General features: G+C 56.3%; 3 protein-coding genes and 1 non-coding gene across 4 annotated transcripts; 2 read left to right on the top strand and 2 right to left on the bottom strand.

Moving 5' to 3' along the window:
• Window positions 1-1,487: 1,487 nt before the first annotated feature.
• On the top strand, window positions 1,488-5,799 carry ColSpa_02041 (peroxisomal biogenesis factor 6; the record flags this gene model as incomplete). The annotated part of the gene is given in 4 exon segments (XM_049268253.1): window positions 1,488-1,668; window positions 1,733-2,150; window positions 2,165-5,113; window positions 5,175-5,799. 4 exon segments carry the CDS (start codon window positions 1,488-1,490, stop codon window positions 5,797-5,799), a joined length of 4,173 nt encoding a protein of 1,390 aa, XP_049124210.1.
• Window positions 5,800-6,091: 292 nt separating this feature from the next.
• ColSpa_02040 (uncharacterized protein) lies at window positions 6,092-7,626 on the bottom strand (the record flags this gene model as incomplete). The annotated part of the gene is made up of 2 exons (XM_049268252.1): window positions 6,092-7,294; window positions 7,366-7,626. The coding sequence occupies 2 exons, from the start codon at window positions 7,624-7,626 to the stop codon at window positions 6,092-6,094; spliced, it is 1,464 nt and encodes a 487-aa protein (XP_049124209.1).
• A 4,143-nt stretch (window positions 7,627-11,769) lies between these two features.
• ColSpa_02039 (uncharacterized protein) lies at window positions 11,770-12,255 on the top strand (the record flags this gene model as incomplete). Its single annotated transcript, XM_049268251.1, has 1 exon — window positions 11,770-12,255. The coding sequence occupies one exon, from the start codon at window positions 11,770-11,772 to the stop codon at window positions 12,253-12,255; it is 486 nt and encodes a 161-aa protein (XP_049124208.1).
• A 3,362-nt stretch (window positions 12,256-15,617) lies between these two features.
• ColSpa_rRNA_006 lies at window positions 15,618-15,733 on the bottom strand. The gene has a single exon (XR_007414237.1). It is a non-coding gene; the product is annotated as a 5S ribosomal RNA (ribosomal RNA).
• Window positions 15,734-19,172: the final 3,439 nt, after the last annotated feature.

The raw sequence follows: 19,172 nt of genomic DNA, 5'->3' as shown, positions 1-19,172 counted from the left end.
TTTGCTTAAGAAACACAACCACCACAGTGAAAACCCGTCCCAAACACCCAAGTACGAATACTTTCTAGTGGTTGTCATCACAGCTGGCATGCCCTGGGCGGATGACACACTGGGTTCGCAACTCTGTACTGAACCAACTCATCCTTGTTTTGTTGGAGAATCGAAGCCCTTCACCCTCATTCCTCTCCTCGACCTCCCTCGTGGATTGCCTTACCGAGGTTATACTTTCCCTCTTTGTGATTTGAATGTCACCTTTTGTCGTCATCTTGTGTGGTTATCCCTTGGTACTCAAGAGGGTGCTGGTTTAGCAAAATGACAACAGGCTTTGCGGTCGCCACCTTACGAACACTGGCTGATGCAGTGTGCTGCGGCTCCGGCTCTATGGAGTCTCCATTTGCTGGGTCAGGACGGCCCGTTTGGATACCACCCTGAGCGAATATGGAGTCGCATACGTCGTCACCCTCGGCCGCCGCGAGTGTCTGTACAGCAATGAACACCTAGATATGAGCCACTTTTTATTTACTTGAGGTTGATCATATCAGCACCCAGGGCAATACTGGTATCGACACGGAGGTCATATTCTTGGTTTTCTCATCAATTGGCGTATATGACGGAAAACACCATCGGCCATGTGATTGACTGCTAGCCCATCCACCCTTTGCATCATCTTGTATTTTGTGTCTCGAGGATGTAAGAGGGGGCGGGGTTAGCAGTTTCTTCCTGTGAATACTATAGGAGTGGTGCGTTGTCGCTTGACTCTGCGGCTTCGTCTCATAATGAATTTCACCAGTTAGCCTCGGACAAGTGCGATGGTTCAGTCGCTCGTCGTTCTTGAAGAACTCTTTTTCCCCTTCAATTTCAGATGAGATGAAGAAAAGACGACGACATGCGCGGCAGTGTCTTGGAAGATCCTGGATCGATCACATGTTTGGAGGCGGAGGACTGACAGTCGGCTGCTGAGAAGCCATTAGTGGTCGCACAAGCACATTGGGACCTGGCAGCGGAGGTTATTCGGGGTTGACATTCAACCCCAGATGATTAGTCATGCTTCCCCCGCTCGGGCTTGTTGATTAGTGTAGGTAGAACCTGCAGAGTCACTGAGCTGTCCTCAGCGGAGATCCCTGGTGGCTGGAGGTCGCTGTGCTGCCGGCTGCAGCTGGCAATTATCCAATGTGCCAATGCCGAGGCCTAACGCTTCCCCAAGCCGAAGCTGGAGACGGCCCCGACCCCAGCCCGATCCAGGGACCTTACCTCCAACCATACCTTAGCTTAGCTCCTCGACGCGGGCTTCGCGACATGGACTCGTCAACGCACGACTGTTGATACCTTCCGATTCCAGTTGTTCGCATTGCTCGCATTGCTTGCTCCAACATCCGCTCATTCTCTCATCCAACAACCTCGAAGCTTTGCGCCCATTACACTGCAATGCGCATCTAAGGCGCGCCACGCTCCGTTGCTTTGAACTGGTCCGCCTGCCGAACGATACAATGACAACCTCAGAGCTTGCGCCGCCGTCGCTGGCTAGAAGGAACAAGAGGTCGCGGAGGCGTCGTCAAGACAAGCCCGCGATCGCAGCAAGGCTGATTCTGGACGATCACGATGTGAGGGGCGACGTGGGCATTCTATCCGAGGATCTGTTCACAGACCTTTTCCCCCACCTCCGCGATGGTGAGAATGCGCCTCTGTGCAACGTGAATGTTCGCACGCAGTTGCTGATTGAATTGTCATGTAGTGCCCTCTCGTGAAGATGGCTCCGAGGCCATCCGCCATGTCGCCATCGCTCCCTGGGAGCCGACCCCATCTCCGACCGAAACCGCCTGGACGGTGGTGCCCGTAGTCAAATCCTCGGCTCTCAAACACTCGACCGTCCAATTCTCGCCCTCGTCCTTGTCTCTACAGAACTTTGCGACTATTCTCCAGCAAGTTGCGCCGTCGAAGCTCTCGAGTAACAGTCGTAGCGGCATCGAAATACAGATATTAGACGTGGTTGCACTGTCGTTGGACACAGTATACGTCAGCCTCGAGAGCGAATTGACGAAGCGCTTGGAACAAGGCGAGGGACCTTTTACCGCGACCATCCAAGTAACGTCAATGGCAAAGGTCACACCGTTCCAGAAACTCCCGAAGCTCGTCTTATCTCGTCCCTGCGCGTAGCTTTGGGCAGTTTAAGGGTCCTTCACTCTGGTGACCTCTTCCCACTCCCTCTACCACCGCACCCAGTCACTCATATCCCGCCGAATCCCGGAAAGATCATGCTGTGCGAGCCTGTGAGTCAAGGAATTCTGTCCGAGACCACAAAGATCGTCTTGATGCGAGGGCGGGTACATGCGAAGCGCGGCCAAGCCGCTCCCTCAATCCCCCCAAACCGGAGCCTGAACGGTGTTCCCGAGGATGAGGAGGAGGATACTGCCAATGATCAGTTCTTCTCGGCTGCAGAAGATAGGTACAAGACGGACGCTGCGAATACCGAGATAGACTCCGTGACTGAGACTGAGGAGTCGGAGCTTTCTGGCGTCGACCAAGATGACGATCTCTCCGACGACTCCATGGATGACATGATTTCTCTGCAGGCACCGACACTACCTACGACGGCTGCAAGTGGCGTGTCTACAATGCAGCCAGGAACCCCGATGACGGTTGGAAGAGGAAAGAAAACCAACGGCATTGCAACACCTGCCTCCGTCTTTTCCAACTATACCGCAACTACCGCTCGTCCAGACCGACCTAGGGGCCGACTCTTTAGAGCTCAGGGGCTGGTTCGAACCATTCCCGTGGACCTTCTTCACCCGAAGCCGGCGCCGGAGGACGATGATGAGGCAAGGGTTTTTGTAGACATTGCCTCCCTATCCAAGATTGGTTGCTTCTCCGGAGACTGGGTCCGCGTCGAGGCTGCCGAGGAACCTCCTGCCAACGGGTTCGGCGCCTTCGGACTCGGAAGCTTCACATCACTAGAGCCGGTTGAATCCAGTTGGCGCCCGGTGAGGGTCTACGGTCTTCCGGAGGGGTACTCTCAGCGCCCAGTCACGCGGATACCAAGTGCAAAGCATGGCGAGCGCAGATTGTCTTTTTTCGATTCCCAACTCCAGAAGCCGACCAGCCCAACAGCCTACATTTCCCCAATCCTATTGGCCAATCTTGAGGAACCGTCGTATCTCCGGCTGTCACCTATCAAACGCGGAACGTATCAAGGAAAGGGAACTCTTCCTAAATTCACGAGCGCCTCACGGCCTCCGTACGCTCGCGACATCACTATTCAGCACGTCCGGTCACCAGTGACTGCAGAACGAGCTTACCAATCGGCGGTTCTGGGCGGTCTCAAGCGTTACTTTGCCCAGAAGATCCGACTTGTACGGACAGGAGATCTTATCGCCGTGCCTATTGACACACAATTGGGCAAAGCGCTCCAAGAGCAACCCAGCGGAAGCAACGGGTCTGAGGTGGATGACGTGATGGCTTTGTCAAAGGAAGGGTCGGCAAGGTTTGATCAAGTGGCCTGGTTCAAGGTTGGCCACATTCAGATGTCGAAATCTGATGCCGACAACGACCAGTCTGAAGAGCTGTGGGGAGGGGTGGCATGCATCGACAGCTCTTCTGTCGCGATGCACGGCTCCGGCTTTGCCACACACCGCATACCTGCAACCAAATCCAACACATGGCCTTATTATCTTGGGGTCAAGAAGATGCCCACAAAAGCACCGAGTGCTTCGGCACTGACGCTCCCTGACCAGGACCAGCGCTACATCTCGCCTCTCAGAAGACGTTTGCGGGAGTTGCTTGCTGCTGCCACCAGTCCCAGAGCAATACACCTGAAGATGCCGCCAGTTGCCATTCTTGTTACTGCCACGCACCGCAATATAGGCAAAGCAACTGTAGCATCGGAAGCCTGCTCCGACATTGGCCTGCACACGTACTCGATTGACGCATACGACATCCTCAGTGAGGCAGGAACCAGCGGCAGTGATGTTAAGACGGAAGGTCTCCTGCGGACTAGGGCCGAAAGAGCGATGAGCTGTGGCCCAGAAACGACCGCTCTGCTGATCAGGCACATCGAAGCGTTGACGGCCGACCGCATGGTGTCGACCATGCGAGAAGTTTTGCAGGACACGAGGGTGCTGATTGCCACTACCAGCGATGTCGACAAGGTCCCAGATGGAGTCCGTGGTCTTTTTAGCCACGAGCTTGAGATGGGTGCCCCTGACGAAGCTGAGCGTGAAGGCATTCTCAGGGCTATTATCGAGGATCGGGGCATCAACCTCGATCCCGAAGTAGACCTCAACGGCGTGGCTCTCAAGACTGCTGCGTTGGTGGCCGGTGACCTAGTGGACGTGGTGGATCGAGCGCTCATCGCACAGCGACTGCGGCTGGAGCAGATATCATCGAAGACAGAAGCCACCGGCCAGGCCGTCACGGTGCGGGACCTTCAGGTAGCCGGTGGGCCGATGGCTCGATGTGTCACCAAGGGCGACTTCGAGGTCGCTGTCGAGGCCGCACGAAAGAACTTTGCAGGCGCCATCGGAGCTCCCAAGATTCCGAACGTCACATGGGATGACGTGGGCGGCCTGAACAACGTCAAGGATGCCGTGACGGAAACCATCCAGTTGCCCCTGGAGAGACCCGAGCTTTTCGCCAAGGGCATGAAGAAGAGGTCCGGTATCCTCTTTTACGGACCCCCGGGAACCGGGAAGACACTACTGGCCAAGGCGATCGCGACGGAGTACAGCCTCAACTTCTTTAGCGTCAAGGGCCCCGAGCTGCTGAACATGTACATCGGAGAGTCCGAGGCCAACGTCAGACGCGTCTTCCAACGTGCCCGCGACGCGCGCCCTTGCGTTGTCTTTTTCGATGAACTGGATTCCGTCGCGCCGAAGCGCGGAAACCAGGGAGACAGCGGCGGCGTCATGGACCGTATCGTCTCGCAGCTGCTCGCCGAGCTCGACGGCATGTCGGGCGGGGACGATACGAGCGGCGGCGTCTTCGTCATCGGCGCTACGAACCGGCCGGATCTGCTCGACGCCGCCCTGCTCCGTCCCGGGCGCTTCGACAAGATGCTCTACCTCGGCGTGTCCGATACCCACGACAAGCAGCTCACCATCCTGGAAGCCCTCACGAGAAAGTAAGTCCCCCAAAGCCAAAACGCGCCCCCGCGTGTGCGTACACTGACACGTCCAACCCAGGTTCACCCTCCACCCCTCGGTCTCCCTGCAGTCCGTCGCCCAGCGGCTCCCCTTCACCTACACGGGTGCCGACTTCTACGCCCTCTGCAGCGACGCAATGCTCAAGGCCGTCACGCGGCAGGCGGCGGCCGTCGACGCCAAGATTCGCGACATCAACGCCGCTCGCGCGCCGTCGCGCCCGCCCATCTCGACGGCCTACTTCTTCGACCACCACGCCACGCCCGACGACATCGCCGTCATGGTCACCGAGGAGGACTTTATGCGGGCGCACGAGGAGCTCGTGCCGAGTGTCAGCGCCGGCGAGCTGGCGCACTACGAGAGGGTGAGGGCGAGCTTTGAGGGGTCGCCCGACAAGGACAAGCAGGCACAGCTGCAACGGCCCGCCGCGGGGGCCGTCAGGGCCGTGTCCGGGTCCTCGGTCGTGTCGAGGGGCAGTTCCAAGGGCAAAGGCAAGGCTTTTGCGGCGTCCTCCAAGGGGAAGGGCAAGGCCGTGGCGCTGGGCAGTGACGACGACTACGAATCCGAGGGTGAGGTCGCGGTAACGAATGGAAAGGGTAAGGGCAAGGGAAAGGCTGTTGCGGGATTCCAGGATGGCACGGCGAGTGATGACGAGGGTCTGTATTAAAAATCTTGAAAATAGGGGGGGCGGATGGCACCGAGCAGCATCATAACTTGCATATGAGACGGAACCCCTGGGGAATTGAAATTGTTTGAGAATATCGGAAGTGGAGGGATTTGAAGTGAAGAGGTCGGCGTCCCCTGAAGCAAACAAGCTTTACCATACAGAAAATGGCACCCCACTGCAAAAAGAGTCCAGCGTATGACGAAGGGATAGCAATCATCTCATCGTACATAAAATTCATCATCTCCACCACGGCATCCAACAACTTCTCGACTTGACCCTTGGTGCGACATAGCTACTTCTCAGGCTCTCCATCAGGCTTGGGTTCTCCCTCAGACTTGGCTTCTCCCTCAGACTTGGACTCTCCTCCAGACTTGGGCTCAGCTGCCTTTGCCTTTGCATCCTTTTCCTCTGATCCCAACCTCGCCTTAGCCTCGTCCGGGTTCGCCTCGGGTTCACTTACGTCGTCGTCGCTGTCGTCGCTATCGTCGTCATCGTCGTCGTCGTCGTCGTCATCCTCCGGCTGTGGCGTCTTTGTAGCGGTCTCGGATTTTTCGGTCGCTGGGGGTTCCTTCGGCGCCGTCTCCTTTGGCGGCACGGCGGCCTTGGTAGAGTCTTCAACCACCTCCTTTTCGGGCTCCTCCTTGATGGCCTGCGCCTTCTCGACCTCGGCAATCTTCTTCTGCGACACTTCTTCGTCGGAATGCTCCTTTTCAGGCTCCTCCTGGATGGCCTCGGCCTTCTCAATCGCGGCAATCTCCTCCTGAGACGCGGACGCCACAGCGGCGCCCATGTGCACCGTTACGGGCTTATCAACGTCGGAGGGCTTCCACCGGGCAGTTGTCGGCGACTGCAGGGTCTCGCGCAGGGCTTCGGGGTTCGTGGTCATGGCGGCGGCGCCCCAGGAGCCCGTGGTCGGGGACTGGAGGCCGGCGGGCTTGGCGTTCTGGAGCGAGGAGCCGCTGCCGGTGCTAGCTACAGAGGGTTTCCGGGGCGTCTCTGGTGTCTTTGAGGCGTCTGTCACAGCCTCCACTTTCTTTTCGGATTCGGTGGTGGCCACGGATGACGCATCGGTCTCGGGTTTCTTGCCTTCAGCAGCCTTGTCGTCTTTCTTGCCGTAGACCTTATCGCGCAACGACTGCAGCCGGAGTTCCTTAGCCTTCTTAGCTGCCTCATCGGCGATGGAGCGGTGAGAGACTGTAGAGGAGCTGTCGGTAGAGGCCCGAGGTGTCTCAACAGACTTGTCCTTCGCAGCAGCGGGAGTCGAGCTCTCGTCCTTTGGCAGGGGAGGCGCTGGAGGAGGGGCGGGGGCGGTTGCGGAGGTGGAGGCCGAGGCATTCCCCGACAGCGTGCCCTTAGGGACCTTCTTGATGATCTTCTTCTTGATAGGCTCCTTGGGCTTGTTGTTGATGTTGGGGATCGTAAACTCGTCGTAGTAGATCTTAACGTGCTGCTTGAGCTCGCCGTATTCGTTCCATTCTTCGATCTCGGTGATGTCCTGGACAAAGAAGCAGCTTATCAGCTCAGGGCTCCACCTTGATCGAGGTCAGGAAATAGGGGTTCACTCACGCCGAGCACGAGGCCTTCTTGCACAAGACCCGGAAGCTTCCTTACGCGGCCAGAGGCGTCTTTTCCGGCACGGCGGCCCCAGAGCATACGAGCCTTTTCATCGGTGGCGATGTCGATGGCTTTGAAGGGTACGCGGTTGGCGCGGAGGATGGTTTCGAGACGAGATGTAGCGGTGACGATATGCGAGGATCCAGCGGTCAGGGAGGTAAAGATCCAGAGAGCCGGATCGGTAGAAAACGTGGTTGCAGTCAACTGCGCCATGACTGAATGTTCGGGGTTCTTGGAGGCGGGGGATGTGCGGGAGTTAGACTAGTTGCAGGGAAGAGCTTGTGAGAAGGGGGAAGAAAGAAGGGAGCAGCTACTGGGAAGCTAAAGAGGGTCAAGTGCGTCAGCAAAGAGTCAGACTCATGGAACTATCGAGATGGAGATGCAGATGCAGATGGGACACATGGCATGATGTGGGATGTGCAGGGTACAGAATGGAGCTTTGCATTACGTACCGTGGATTGAGGGTTCTCGATGGCACGTATCTACGTTCCAGACGAGCCGGTGCGGCGTGTTTCGCGGGCAAGCCAGCAGCGGGCGATGCGAGGTTCCACGCAGATGAAACTCGAAGGGTCGTAGGGAGCGGCACGGCACACTCAGCTCTGGCGGGCACTGTACTAGACGTATGATCAGGTAGACCTTCTTTAGCAGCTTTGCCTTACCTGAGGATTGCGGGGGCGGGGTAATCCTTCCAGCGAAGCCAATCCCCGTGCTCTCCTGATGCTACACTACAAAAAACGAAGGTGGTGATGATGATGGAGCTTAGACAACACAGCAGTGCCTGACGGGCTCGAGAGGAGTAGCTCCTGAGTTGAGCTGGCAAACCTGCAAGATGAGGTGGTCAAAAGAGAAAAGTGGAAAGCGCGACACGCGATGATCGGCGGCGACAAGGCGTCCACCACCGACTACACCACCAATACCAATGCCAGTGCCAGCAAGGACTCCGCCAGCTTCGCTCCTTCCCGATGACACGCCGCAGGCCGACCAGCTAGCTGGTCGGTGGTGATGATGTTAGCACACCGTCTCGGTGTCAACCGACGTTGACCGCTTCGTGCATCGTACGTCTGCTGCATCAATCAAAACCAACGCTGGCATCGGCTCCTGCAACTTGGCATGAGAACCATCTGCGTCAAGACCGTCCAGCCAGAATGTTCTCCAATGACTCAACGCAGGTGTCTCCTGCATCTCCCATCGCCTTCCCGAGGGCCACTCTCGGCTGAAAACGATGATGTGTTTGGTCTTCGGCATTTCCGAATAGCGTGCATGTGCAACCGACTCTACGCTACGAAGCACCAGGCTGCACAGCAACTTTCGGGCAAACATGTCGGACCTGAATCTCTTTCCATTAACCAGCTTGCGTCGACCGTTCGCAAGCTGGTGTTGCTTCCAAGTCCAAAGCTTTCCACAAATAGCGCAGAACGTCGACAAACCCAGAGGGATGGATCCCGTCGCCAGCACCTAATTTCTGCCATGCGCCAGCATGGCAGGACACAATGGTGAACTATCCTAGCCCAATAACGACACTCATCAACGAGTGACCTGGGCTCTGCCGTCAGCCCGACGATTATTGTCTCTGTTGCCGTATTGCCGTCTTCGTCGAGGGATTTCGATGCAGTCTGCAGCTTGCATGAAGCCATTGAGCACTTCATTGCAAGCGACAGACATAGTCATCAAACGGCCTAACAAGGGCTCCTTGCAACGAAGCGTCTCCTCATTCTGCGACTATGCAAGAGGCATCTGCCACAGTTGCAACACACCTCGACGAGAAGCACAACAATGGCACGATGTGACAACGGGGGCCAGAATCGATGAACAAATGTTTCAGAGGGTTCGAACCTGCGCTGAGGGGCTGTTCGGGCGCTCTGGCATCGCCTAGACTACGGGTTGCGCAAGCGCCCCTTCTCGATTGACGACGATACGCATGGCAACACACAGAGTAGCACCGGGTTGCTGTGGTATCGGTGCCGGTAGCGCCATCGGTTCTCGATGATGATCGCTCTCGCAAAGACCATACTAGGAAGCGCTTCCGTTGTCGACATCATTGTCATCTTCACAGACCCTCCAAGAGCTAATCGCCGCCCACTTGTACGCATCTTGGCCTCATTTCACAAGAGAGTGCATCCACGCTTGCAAACCCGCTCGATCCAGCTGGATGAGGATTTCCCGGGGTCCTGGCCTACAAATACTGTCACCTCCCACAGGATTGCGCATCCCCCTTTCAATTGGGAAATGGCAGTGGGGTCCCCCATGATTGGGGTCATTTCTCGTAACCGATTTGCAGCCGCTACCGACAGGGAAGCCCTCTAGTGTACATACATAGTAGAAGCGGCTTATGGTTACTCAAGACAAGGCCGTTGGATTGGCTGTGCGAGGAACAGCCTGACTGATGTTTCGGTGCCAGGGCCCCCGGAGGGCCTGGGGTCACACCACGGAACCTTTAAATGACCAAGCAGAGCGAGGAGTAACCTGAATCTCAAGCAACCGAACGATAACCACGGGACGATGCACAGCGTCACTGCGGGCAGCGAAACGTCGGACGGTGCTTCTGTCGCTGGTCCCTCCGCCGTGCACCGTTGCGAAGCAAACCAATGCTCGTTCCTTTTTAGGTAGTCGCATCATCCCAAAATAAACAGGCCGAGCAGCTCGAGACAAACTAGGCTCTGGTTCGGCCTCCAGCCAGCGGGGTCTTCTATCGGTCAGCGGGTAGCAAGCCGCGTCGGCGCCATGGCGGGAGAGGGCAGAGCGATGGTATGGATGCCGATGAGGGTGGCGGCCAGCAAGTGGCTTTTCACAGCACCAACCAACAGCGTGTTTTCTTTGGGGGCGGGAAATGGAGAAGACGTGATGAGGGTGAAAATCTCTGGGTTCGACAGGTAACGATTGGCAGTCGCATTTCCCACGTCGCCCACGTTCCGGAGGGGAGGGATCCAGGCCTCGCCCCGTACTATGGACTACGGACGCGACATCGCGACATCCGGCGCATACAGAGAGGCCCGATGCTCAGCAAAGCGAGGACACAGCATGGCAACCAAGCGACGCAGCGCAGCTACGAGTCCTGACTCTGTCATCTGCTCACAAATTCGGATGAGTTGTTTTCCAAAGCACCAGGGCACGCTGTTCCTGCATGCAGCTAGCTGGGATAGCGAAGGCGATCCCGCAAGGGCTCCCCAGGCACGAACCAGTGGGAGTTGCAGGCCAAGGAGGCTAAGAAAATCCAGAGCAAGGTCCCGTCAGCGAAGCCCAAGCCCGCGCCGTGCAGTGCCGGTCCACTGCTGTGTTTGCGCAGCCAATCACCCAAGCCACCATCGATCAAGGAATCCGTCAGACCCAATTTTTGGACACGATCCCATAATGCTCGTCGCCCGGGCTCACGAGCTGCTTCTGGCTCATTGGGCCTGAGGGTCAGGCTTGGGACGGAGGTGACAGGAACGTCGGACAGTGACAGACTCACTCAGAGCCAGGCCTCTCACTATCGCTCCTCCCCGGGCTGTCCCTTGGCCGTGTTCAGAGAGAGAAAGAGAGAGATAACAAGAGGCAAGGGCCATGGCCGACCCTCATGCTTGTGCCTATTTGCCTGACCCCCAGCCGCCAGGGATCTGCCTTTCTCATCTCTTTGCACTCAAGGTTGGCAGTCGGATCAGCACGGCAGCGTAGCAATCCCCCCCAGGCTTGGTCGGTTTGTCCACACCTTGTTCAATGACTAGCATCAGCAGCACGAGAAAAAGCAACTGGCAACGCCGAGCAGAGCGCACAGAGATGCAAGTTTGGCCCCCATGTCCGCGAGCATGCACCCACTGGCCACCCACTGGCCGCCCACCCACACACCCTCCGCAGCCGCGCAGGCGACCAACAGGGTCGGCGGGACGGGGCCTTTACAGGCACAAGCAGGAACTGAGGAGACGCCATGTCGCCTAACGCTCGCAAAAATTTCCGGTAGCCCACGCCCAGCAAAGCGCTTGTGTGTGCGTGTGGTGGGCGTACCTCCCCAGGTCATCGTGGTTGTTCGGCCGAATTAATAAAAGGAGAAATACCTCGCCCGCCCCCCTCCCACACACGACTTGCGGTCTCGCTTCTTCCTCACCGTTGCTCTCATCACCACTGCGTCCAGTGCCCACACTCTCTTGCAACTGCTCTTCGTCGTCGTGCCTTTGTTGCACATCACACTCATTCAGTCCATCATTACCCATACCGACAAGACAGTCTCGTCAGTTCCTTGACATTGCATTCTCTACGACCCACGCCTGCACGCTCACAGCTCAATCCCGATAGAAACTCAACAGCTTTGGTCACACATCGACTCGCACTAAGCGTCGAATCATTTATACCACAACACGCCGTGTTCATATTCAATCAGTCAAAATGCGTTTCACCAGCGTCTTCGCTCTCTTGGCCGCCTCCGTCGCCGTTGCTCAGTCCTCGGCCGATGAGACCACCACGACCCTGACCGCGACCACCACTAAGACCATCACCATCACCAAGTGCAACCCGACCAACACCGCCTGCCCCCTGTACACGCCGACCTCGATCATCGTCCCGACCATCAACTCGACGACCTCTACTTCCACCTCGACGTCTTCTTCGTCGTCGTCGTCATCCTCCTCGTCCTCCTCCTCCTCCTCCTCTTCGTCCCACTTCTACCCGGCTGCCAACTCCACCAGCTTTGCCGGCCCGACTGCCTCTGCCCCTTGGACCAAGTCCACCGTCCTCCCTATCAAGACCTCGGCCGGCTCGTCCGCTGCTGCCTCCGCCGTGCCCTCGTCCCCTGCTAGCGCCGGCTCTGGAATTTTTGTCCAGAGCGGCCTCCTGGCCGTCGTCGTTGGTCTCGCCGCCGTCGCCCTCAACTAAATGGATACGGCACTTGCCACTTAACCTACCTGGTCGCTATTGTCTCAAATTCGATTCTCGACCGACACCGATGTTATTCTCTGGGGACAGGCTGATTGGAGACCATTTCATTTGTTTTTCGTAACTATTCTAGGTGTGTGTGGGAAGCGGTTTGGAGCCTCGGCTACCGGATGGCCTTCACTTCTGGCCTTGGACTTCCTGTTTGGGCTTCAGGATGGATTGGAGTTTATACCTATTTGGAGATGCTGGCATACATACCCTACAGATGATGCACATACTCTTCTATTTTTTTTTGGAATGATACGACCCCGAGATGACCTCACTTTTCATGCCCTTCGGCGGCACTGGCATGCTATAGTTTCGTGAATGACGCAGCTGACTGGCCCTCACAAAGCAAGATCTTCCCGGGAGAGGATCTGACCGGCTCGCCGGTGTATGTCTCCAAACCTTGTAAATCAAATGAGTCCTCGGCATATTTACCCAGGCATTGATTGATACCCCAGTCCATACACATGTTGGTCTCGCCACTGTCTCGACGTACCAACCCGCGCCCTGTGAACCTCGTAGCCAACTGGCCTGGCCTGGCCTGGGCGCAATCTCCCCACCCCCGGATCTCAATCACATTCCTCACCATGCCTACCTAATGCGAGCGACACTGGGCCGCATTGCCGTGTACCTGGCAAAAGGAAAGAGTTAGATGCGGCTCAGACAGTACGGCTGTCCAAAGTGAACCCAAGCCGGGCACTGTCAACCGTTGGTAGTAGTTGCCAGAGGTGGACCAATGGCGACTGTTTTCAACACCCATTTCGATTTGAAAGGCAGGCTCGCGCGCTGATTCGCCCACGTGGTTTCCTACTAAAGGAACGGGCCGCTTCTTAGGTCTCGTGAACAAAAGATAGCCAACGACTTCTCACCCTGCCCGTTTGTTTCTCTCTGTCTGTTTCAAGGTCCCGGCTTTCCAACTGTTACCTCTCTGCCGCCGCAAGTGATCTTGGTGGTACGTGGATAATTCTTATGCTGCCCGACCCTCGTTTCTGCCATGCACCAGATACAGACTCACTGTCGTCTTCTCGGTTCCCAATAGTTGTGCGCCAATCGAGCATCAACAGCAGCACGATCCCGGCGTGCGCATCCCTGCAGAGATCACATTGATTCCTCCCGGCAAGCTCAGCTCCTATGCTCGACTACTGCTTGTCGATTGGCACTGACACGTGAAAAACGACAATGTGCGTGGGCGCGTGAATTAATCTATGCGGTGTACAGTAGCGCAGGACTCGAATCTCATTTTCCTCCCTTTTCAGCTCGACGCATTGCGCCGAATGCGAGACACAAAGCCGATTTCCAAAGCACATACAAAAAATAAAAACAGAATTCGCAACCAAGGGATCCGTCGTCCTCATTACAGATTCCGCCCGTGGCCGTGACCAGTATGCGCAAGACTCGCGTCTGACTGCCGGCAGCTGAGAGTCTGTCCCAAGCCGTTGTGCCGAATCAACTTGAAACCATTCCTTTGCATCGCTAAAAACACAATCGAGAATCGCACCCAATACGGCCGCACAGGCGACTCGATGTGGCGGACGGTACTGCGCGTTGCGCTCGCGTCGCATGTCGAGCAGAGGACCAAAGACCGGTAGACTACCATGAGTCCCGTTCAGCTGTCCCCCCAGCGTACAATCCTTCTCTCCACTTGAGACCGAAACTTTTAGCACAACCCCTGAGCGCATCGGTCGCATAGACTCTTGTCCGCTGGTATCCGTACTTCGCAACCGCAAACCGACTTGTGGTCACAAAACTTGAGCGCCATGTTGTTTGTTTGCGGCTTGATGTAGGACCGGGCGTCCGTCGTATTTGTGTTGGCCATGCTTCTGCAGCAGCCCGTCTTCGTCGGATGTTCTATCATTGTGAACCTTGCGCAGGATTGGGACGGTTTTATCGGCTTGGTCCAACCGTTCGAATAGTGTTACGGCTCGGCCCGTCGAAACTATTATGACGGAGAAACCAGGGCTGTCAAGTTTCGAGACGAACAACGGCGCAATTCAAGGACGGCGGAGGCAGACGGTGGGTTTGGCTTGTGACACGACACGGGGCTCGTTGAGGCTGAGCAGGTCTGGTTTTCGAAGAGCTCTTCGCGTGAGCTGGCGGCAAAAGTTTTCTTTCTCTTGCTGATCGCCGGCTCCATCGTCCGCAAGGGACAGGACGCATACGCTTTATATGTTTTGCATACCGGAACCACTCGCGCACTTCCGCGCGCACACACAAGCTCACTTACACCTGACAGCCGACCCGCGTCTACATGCGGGCGACGAGACGCAGAGGAGCCATGCAGGGTGGCACTGAGCCTACACACTCTGCCTGGGCGCTTTCTGCCTCTTTGGGTTGCGAAGTTTTCCAGCTCATCAGCGCTGCGGCAACCAGTCGCCTCCTCGGAGCCGGTCGTCTCTCTCGGGGCATTATCCCCGGTCAGAGTTCTACTCAATATTGCAGGGTGTTAGTCTGGATGCTAGACCATCTTTTAACCCTCGTCCTATTCCCCTCATTCCCACCTTGTGTTTTTGTTTGCTGTAAGCCTCCCGGACGCAGTCCCGTCTCCGATAGGAGACTTCAAGAACGGCCCTGTCAGCTGGGATGAGGCGAAGCTTGACTTGGCATAGCAGCAAGCTTACGCCCTCAGGACTAACACCTGACTCTGAGGCATCGCGTTCTGAATGCGCTTGACAACTTGTCGATATCGCCATTTCCCTCCTCGTTTGCGCATGCACCCCATCACCGCCAGTACACTTCTCGCCTTGGAGGGTCTGGCAGCTGTCCCCAAACCTTGTGCGCAAACGTGTCCTCCGCTCTCAGTCCATGCCGAGCACCTTGCTGTCACAACGTCTCTCGACAGCACCGGATCAAACAGAACCATGGCCTGTTCTGGCGCAAAATCGTCTCGAAATTTCTGATGAGGTGCATTAGTGGATCAAGGGAACGGGTACCTGACCGAGCCTATCCCACTCTGGTGCGCAGCATGTGGAAACCCAGCCATATCCGACATGATATGGCCGGGGACTCCAACACAAGCCCGTTTGTGTTGACAAGGGGTCAGCCGGATCTCAGCTCGCGACTCCTTTTCACCTGCATCGCTGCCATACACAAGGCCAATCCACCCTCCAATTTTATCAGCGCAGCCAACGCGAAGGGACGAAGACAAGCTGACGGAAATGTCACAATCTGGGCCATGACCGGACCCGCCACCTCTCACCGAGAACAATCGGTACACCACACCTGTCTCGAGACACACTCGCCGAACGGTGCCCTGCGGCCAGGCCAGAAAGACGGGAGCGTCTAACAGCGACTGAATCCGGGGCAAGAAGTAGGGCGAGGATGTTGTGCAGATGGGCTCCTGTGATGGCCAAACAAGTGCCATGGAGCGGCACGGCGGACAGACCTGCGCGGCCCCATTTTCTGGGGGTAAGCAAACCCACCTTTCCAGGATGCTAAACCGCTTGAGGCGTCCCTGACGCTGGTGTCGACCTGTTAGCTCGATTGCTCCTTTGCCCTGGCTGGGGGTCAGGGGTGAGCTATCACTTTTCAACTTCGAGCGCTGAATCAGTGCGTCAGTGTAATGGAACGTTGTCTTATTGGAATTTGCCGACTGCCATCACCAGACACACTGCCGCTGCGAGGAGTCAGGACTTGGCAAAGATCAGAGCACATATGGTTTTCCTGTTGTGCCGCAGTGTGGAACAGCCTTCCACTCGCGTTCATTCTTCTCGTCGAAGCGTTGCAAACTGCATGCCGCCCCCCACCTCAGGAACCATGTCGTCGGGATCTGTGATGCTTCTGAGCCGGGTGACAGGCCAGGGTCTTGACGCGGCACGGCGCTCATTGGTCGTGCATCTCGTCATCCCCCTTCACTCGTGTGCTCTGTCAATTTGCAGGACATCCATCAGAGGCATCCAACGGATGGCGAATCTCGTACCCGGGCTATTTGACTTGCATACGTTGTTGACTTGATCAGAGCCGACTCCGACATCATCTCGGACGTCTCGGCTGTCTTGGTCGTCTCGTTGGTTTTGTCTTTGGAAGCCTTGGCTAGTGCCTGACAGTCGGCAATCGCTCGTCACACGCACGCGGCTGTCTTTTCCTTGGGAGTTGTGTGGTCAACCGAAGCAGGCAGGGAGGCTGTTTTTCCCGCTTGAGAACGTTTCCGCTCCGATTTCCGATTGCTCTCCGCCACAAAGCCCTGGATGGGACATCGGACGACATCCGCTGGGAGGCGGCCCTCTGGGGTTCTCTCTTCAGGTAGGACAAATGCCTGTATCCACGACTGGGGTGCCTCGGACATTCTATGTCTGCGAGACCCGGGTTGCTCAGGGGTCTTCTACAGAGGCTGCCCATCTTATGCCTGAGCTGCAGTGCCGGAGGCATTTTGAACCCAGAACCTGCTGGATACGTTGCATGCGGTGTGAGGTTGTGTCCTCCACGTGCCCTCGTCCCCCATGCGAGCGTATCCAGGATCTATGCTTTGCAAGAACATGGGCTGGGTTTGTCAGGCTCCGACTGTCGGCGTGATGTTTATCGACCCGAGCGCCCCGTCCATCGACAGCCTCAGACGGCCAGGCATCTCGCCTGTTGTCAGGCTCAAGAGTCTGTTTAGTCAGTGCTTAAGTGCATTTATGGGGTGTCAGCGACTGCGGCATGCCGAGGATTATCGGCCGTCGCCGCCGTCACACAGCATCGGTTGTATCCCTTGGGTGGCGGCGGGTTTCTGCATCCCTATGAGTCCGGTTCTGATCTGACGATGGCTTCAAGGTCTGTTTATTATGGCACTATTTCTTCCTCTCTCACTGTACATAACAGAGAGATTTACACCGGTACGGTTGAGGACCTGCGACATACGGATCATATGCCTCTAGAACCCTTGTGGCTCGGCCAAGAATCAGTATGCTTTGGCGTACCGTTTCATCTCTGCATTAGGGTTGGGTTCGTAACTCTATAAGCAATCAAGGCTAGCCGAGATGCTGGGTGGTCACGGGGCTAGGACAAGGGGATGCCATCAGGTTCGCCCATGAGATATTCAGGGGCGTGCATTGTTTGCGAAAAGGGGCCGCAGGGTGAGCAGTGAGCGTCCAGGTCTTGTCTACTTCCATTCACTTGCGCTATAGTCACGGACAATGTCATTTCCACAGAGACGTCAAGGACGGGCACCAGAGAAGAGGCTCACAAGGGTGCCCGCACGTGTTGGCGTTAGTAGCAGCTTCGTGGGATCTTGAGTAGCAGACAGTTCGGCCGTCAGTCATGTCAAAGATCTCCCCTAGTGTCGCGGGCCCGGGTCCACAGCGAGAACCGAACCATGGTTTCTTTGATAGATTGCACATGGCCCAAGGCTTACCGAAGAACTCGAGAGTCAGGCTCCAAGCTACGACGCTGCCTCGTGGTCCAACACATTACTGGAAGCCAGGGGGTCTTGATGATATTGTCGCCCTTGATGCTACAAAAGGACCCAATTACATAGCTGCCCTTGTTCACAACACCACGGTTCTCCCTCCCCCTCTCACCCCGCTCACCGCATTTAAGTTCCGGCGGTCTTTGCGATGATTGTGGGATGGATGGCGAGATGTCTCGGTCTCGCCTGCGACCCACAAGCGGAGGAGTGTTCATCACCCCTATTCCTCTTCCTCTGAGGGTTTGTTGGAAGATGCCCACATGACAGACTGATTCAACCTTGAGACTGTCCGTCACAGTTGAACACTTGATTTCCAAAAAAAAATACTCCAAAAGCCGAGGAGCAAAAAATGTACATGCAACACCGGGCATTCGCTGGTCGTCTCCGACCCAACTACTACTCCGGCCCTCACTGGTTTATCGATGGGAGAGCGGACGGGATCCCGAGTTCTCCAGTGGGTATGGTCGCATGTGGTGGTTGCCGGGCCGGGCACTGCTGATGGAGGCTCCACGGTGCGATGGTCGGGGTGACCCTCGGCCATGCATGCGCTTGCCTCAGCTTGGAGAGTCCAGCAGCCGCGCTACGGCATAAAGTCGACTGTTGTTTGATGTTGAGTGAGTTAAGCAAGCGAATTCGGGTTGGTGACGAGGACCCGATGGTCTGGGTTGGCCGAAAACCAGCGCGATAGAGGGCGTACCAGCCAGCATCACAGCCATCAGGTGGGTTGTGCTATTTACTAGTGATATTGTTGGGACAAGGGCTATCATCGCTGTGAGACTGCTGGGTCCTGCTGCTATGTAGAGACATGTCGGCAAGGGATCTCGATGCGTTTTTCACATTGGCCAGAAACACATCTAGCAATCTCCGGAACTTTATTGTGTGCCCTTCTGCAGATCACGCCCGTTTCTCTGAGAGAGCGGAAGCTGGATCCTTGCGCAGTTTGCTTGACGAGGTGGGCCAGGTTTGATGGAATTTCTGAGCTGTTTTGCCGTGTGGCCGGCTATCCTGACGCTTGAGTTGACATCTGTCCTACGTTCTCCCTGGCGCTGGAGTTGGTGTGAGGACACTACCGCCCCTGATGGGCATTACCATGCTTGGTTGATTTGTCACTATTTTACAGTTGAAATAGGGTGATGGAAGGAAGAGAGAAGAGAAGATGGGAAAGAATAGATGAGGAGAAACAAGGGATAAAGAGAAAGAAGGCAGGAGATAGCCTTCCCGTATTTGATTGGTAATCGGAAGGCCGTGGGTGAAGATGAAGCCTTCGTTTTTGACTGGATGACAAGTCGCGCTGTAAACCTTCCAGAGGATACCAGGAGAGCACGGCAGGCTTGAGAAGGAGCAAGAGGATTTGTTAAACCTAGCTGTTTCTCGCTTGAGACGTCACGTTAGTGTTGGTAGAGCCAACAATTGTTGTTGTCGTATCTAGTCGCTGGATGCGTTAACAGGTTGGCTGACAACTGGACTGTTGCTGCCGACCAGCCCTTTG

The sequence above is a fragment of the Colletotrichum spaethianum genome, assembly GCF_022836535.1.
Source record: "Colletotrichum spaethianum MAFF 239500 DNA, contig04, whole genome shotgun sequence".
In the NCBI taxonomy this organism is placed as follows: Eukaryota; Fungi; Ascomycota; class Sordariomycetes; order Glomerellales; family Glomerellaceae; genus Colletotrichum; species Colletotrichum spaethianum.
Note: the sequence above shows the minus strand (reverse complement) of the source record. Positions and strands in the feature narration are given on the sequence as shown.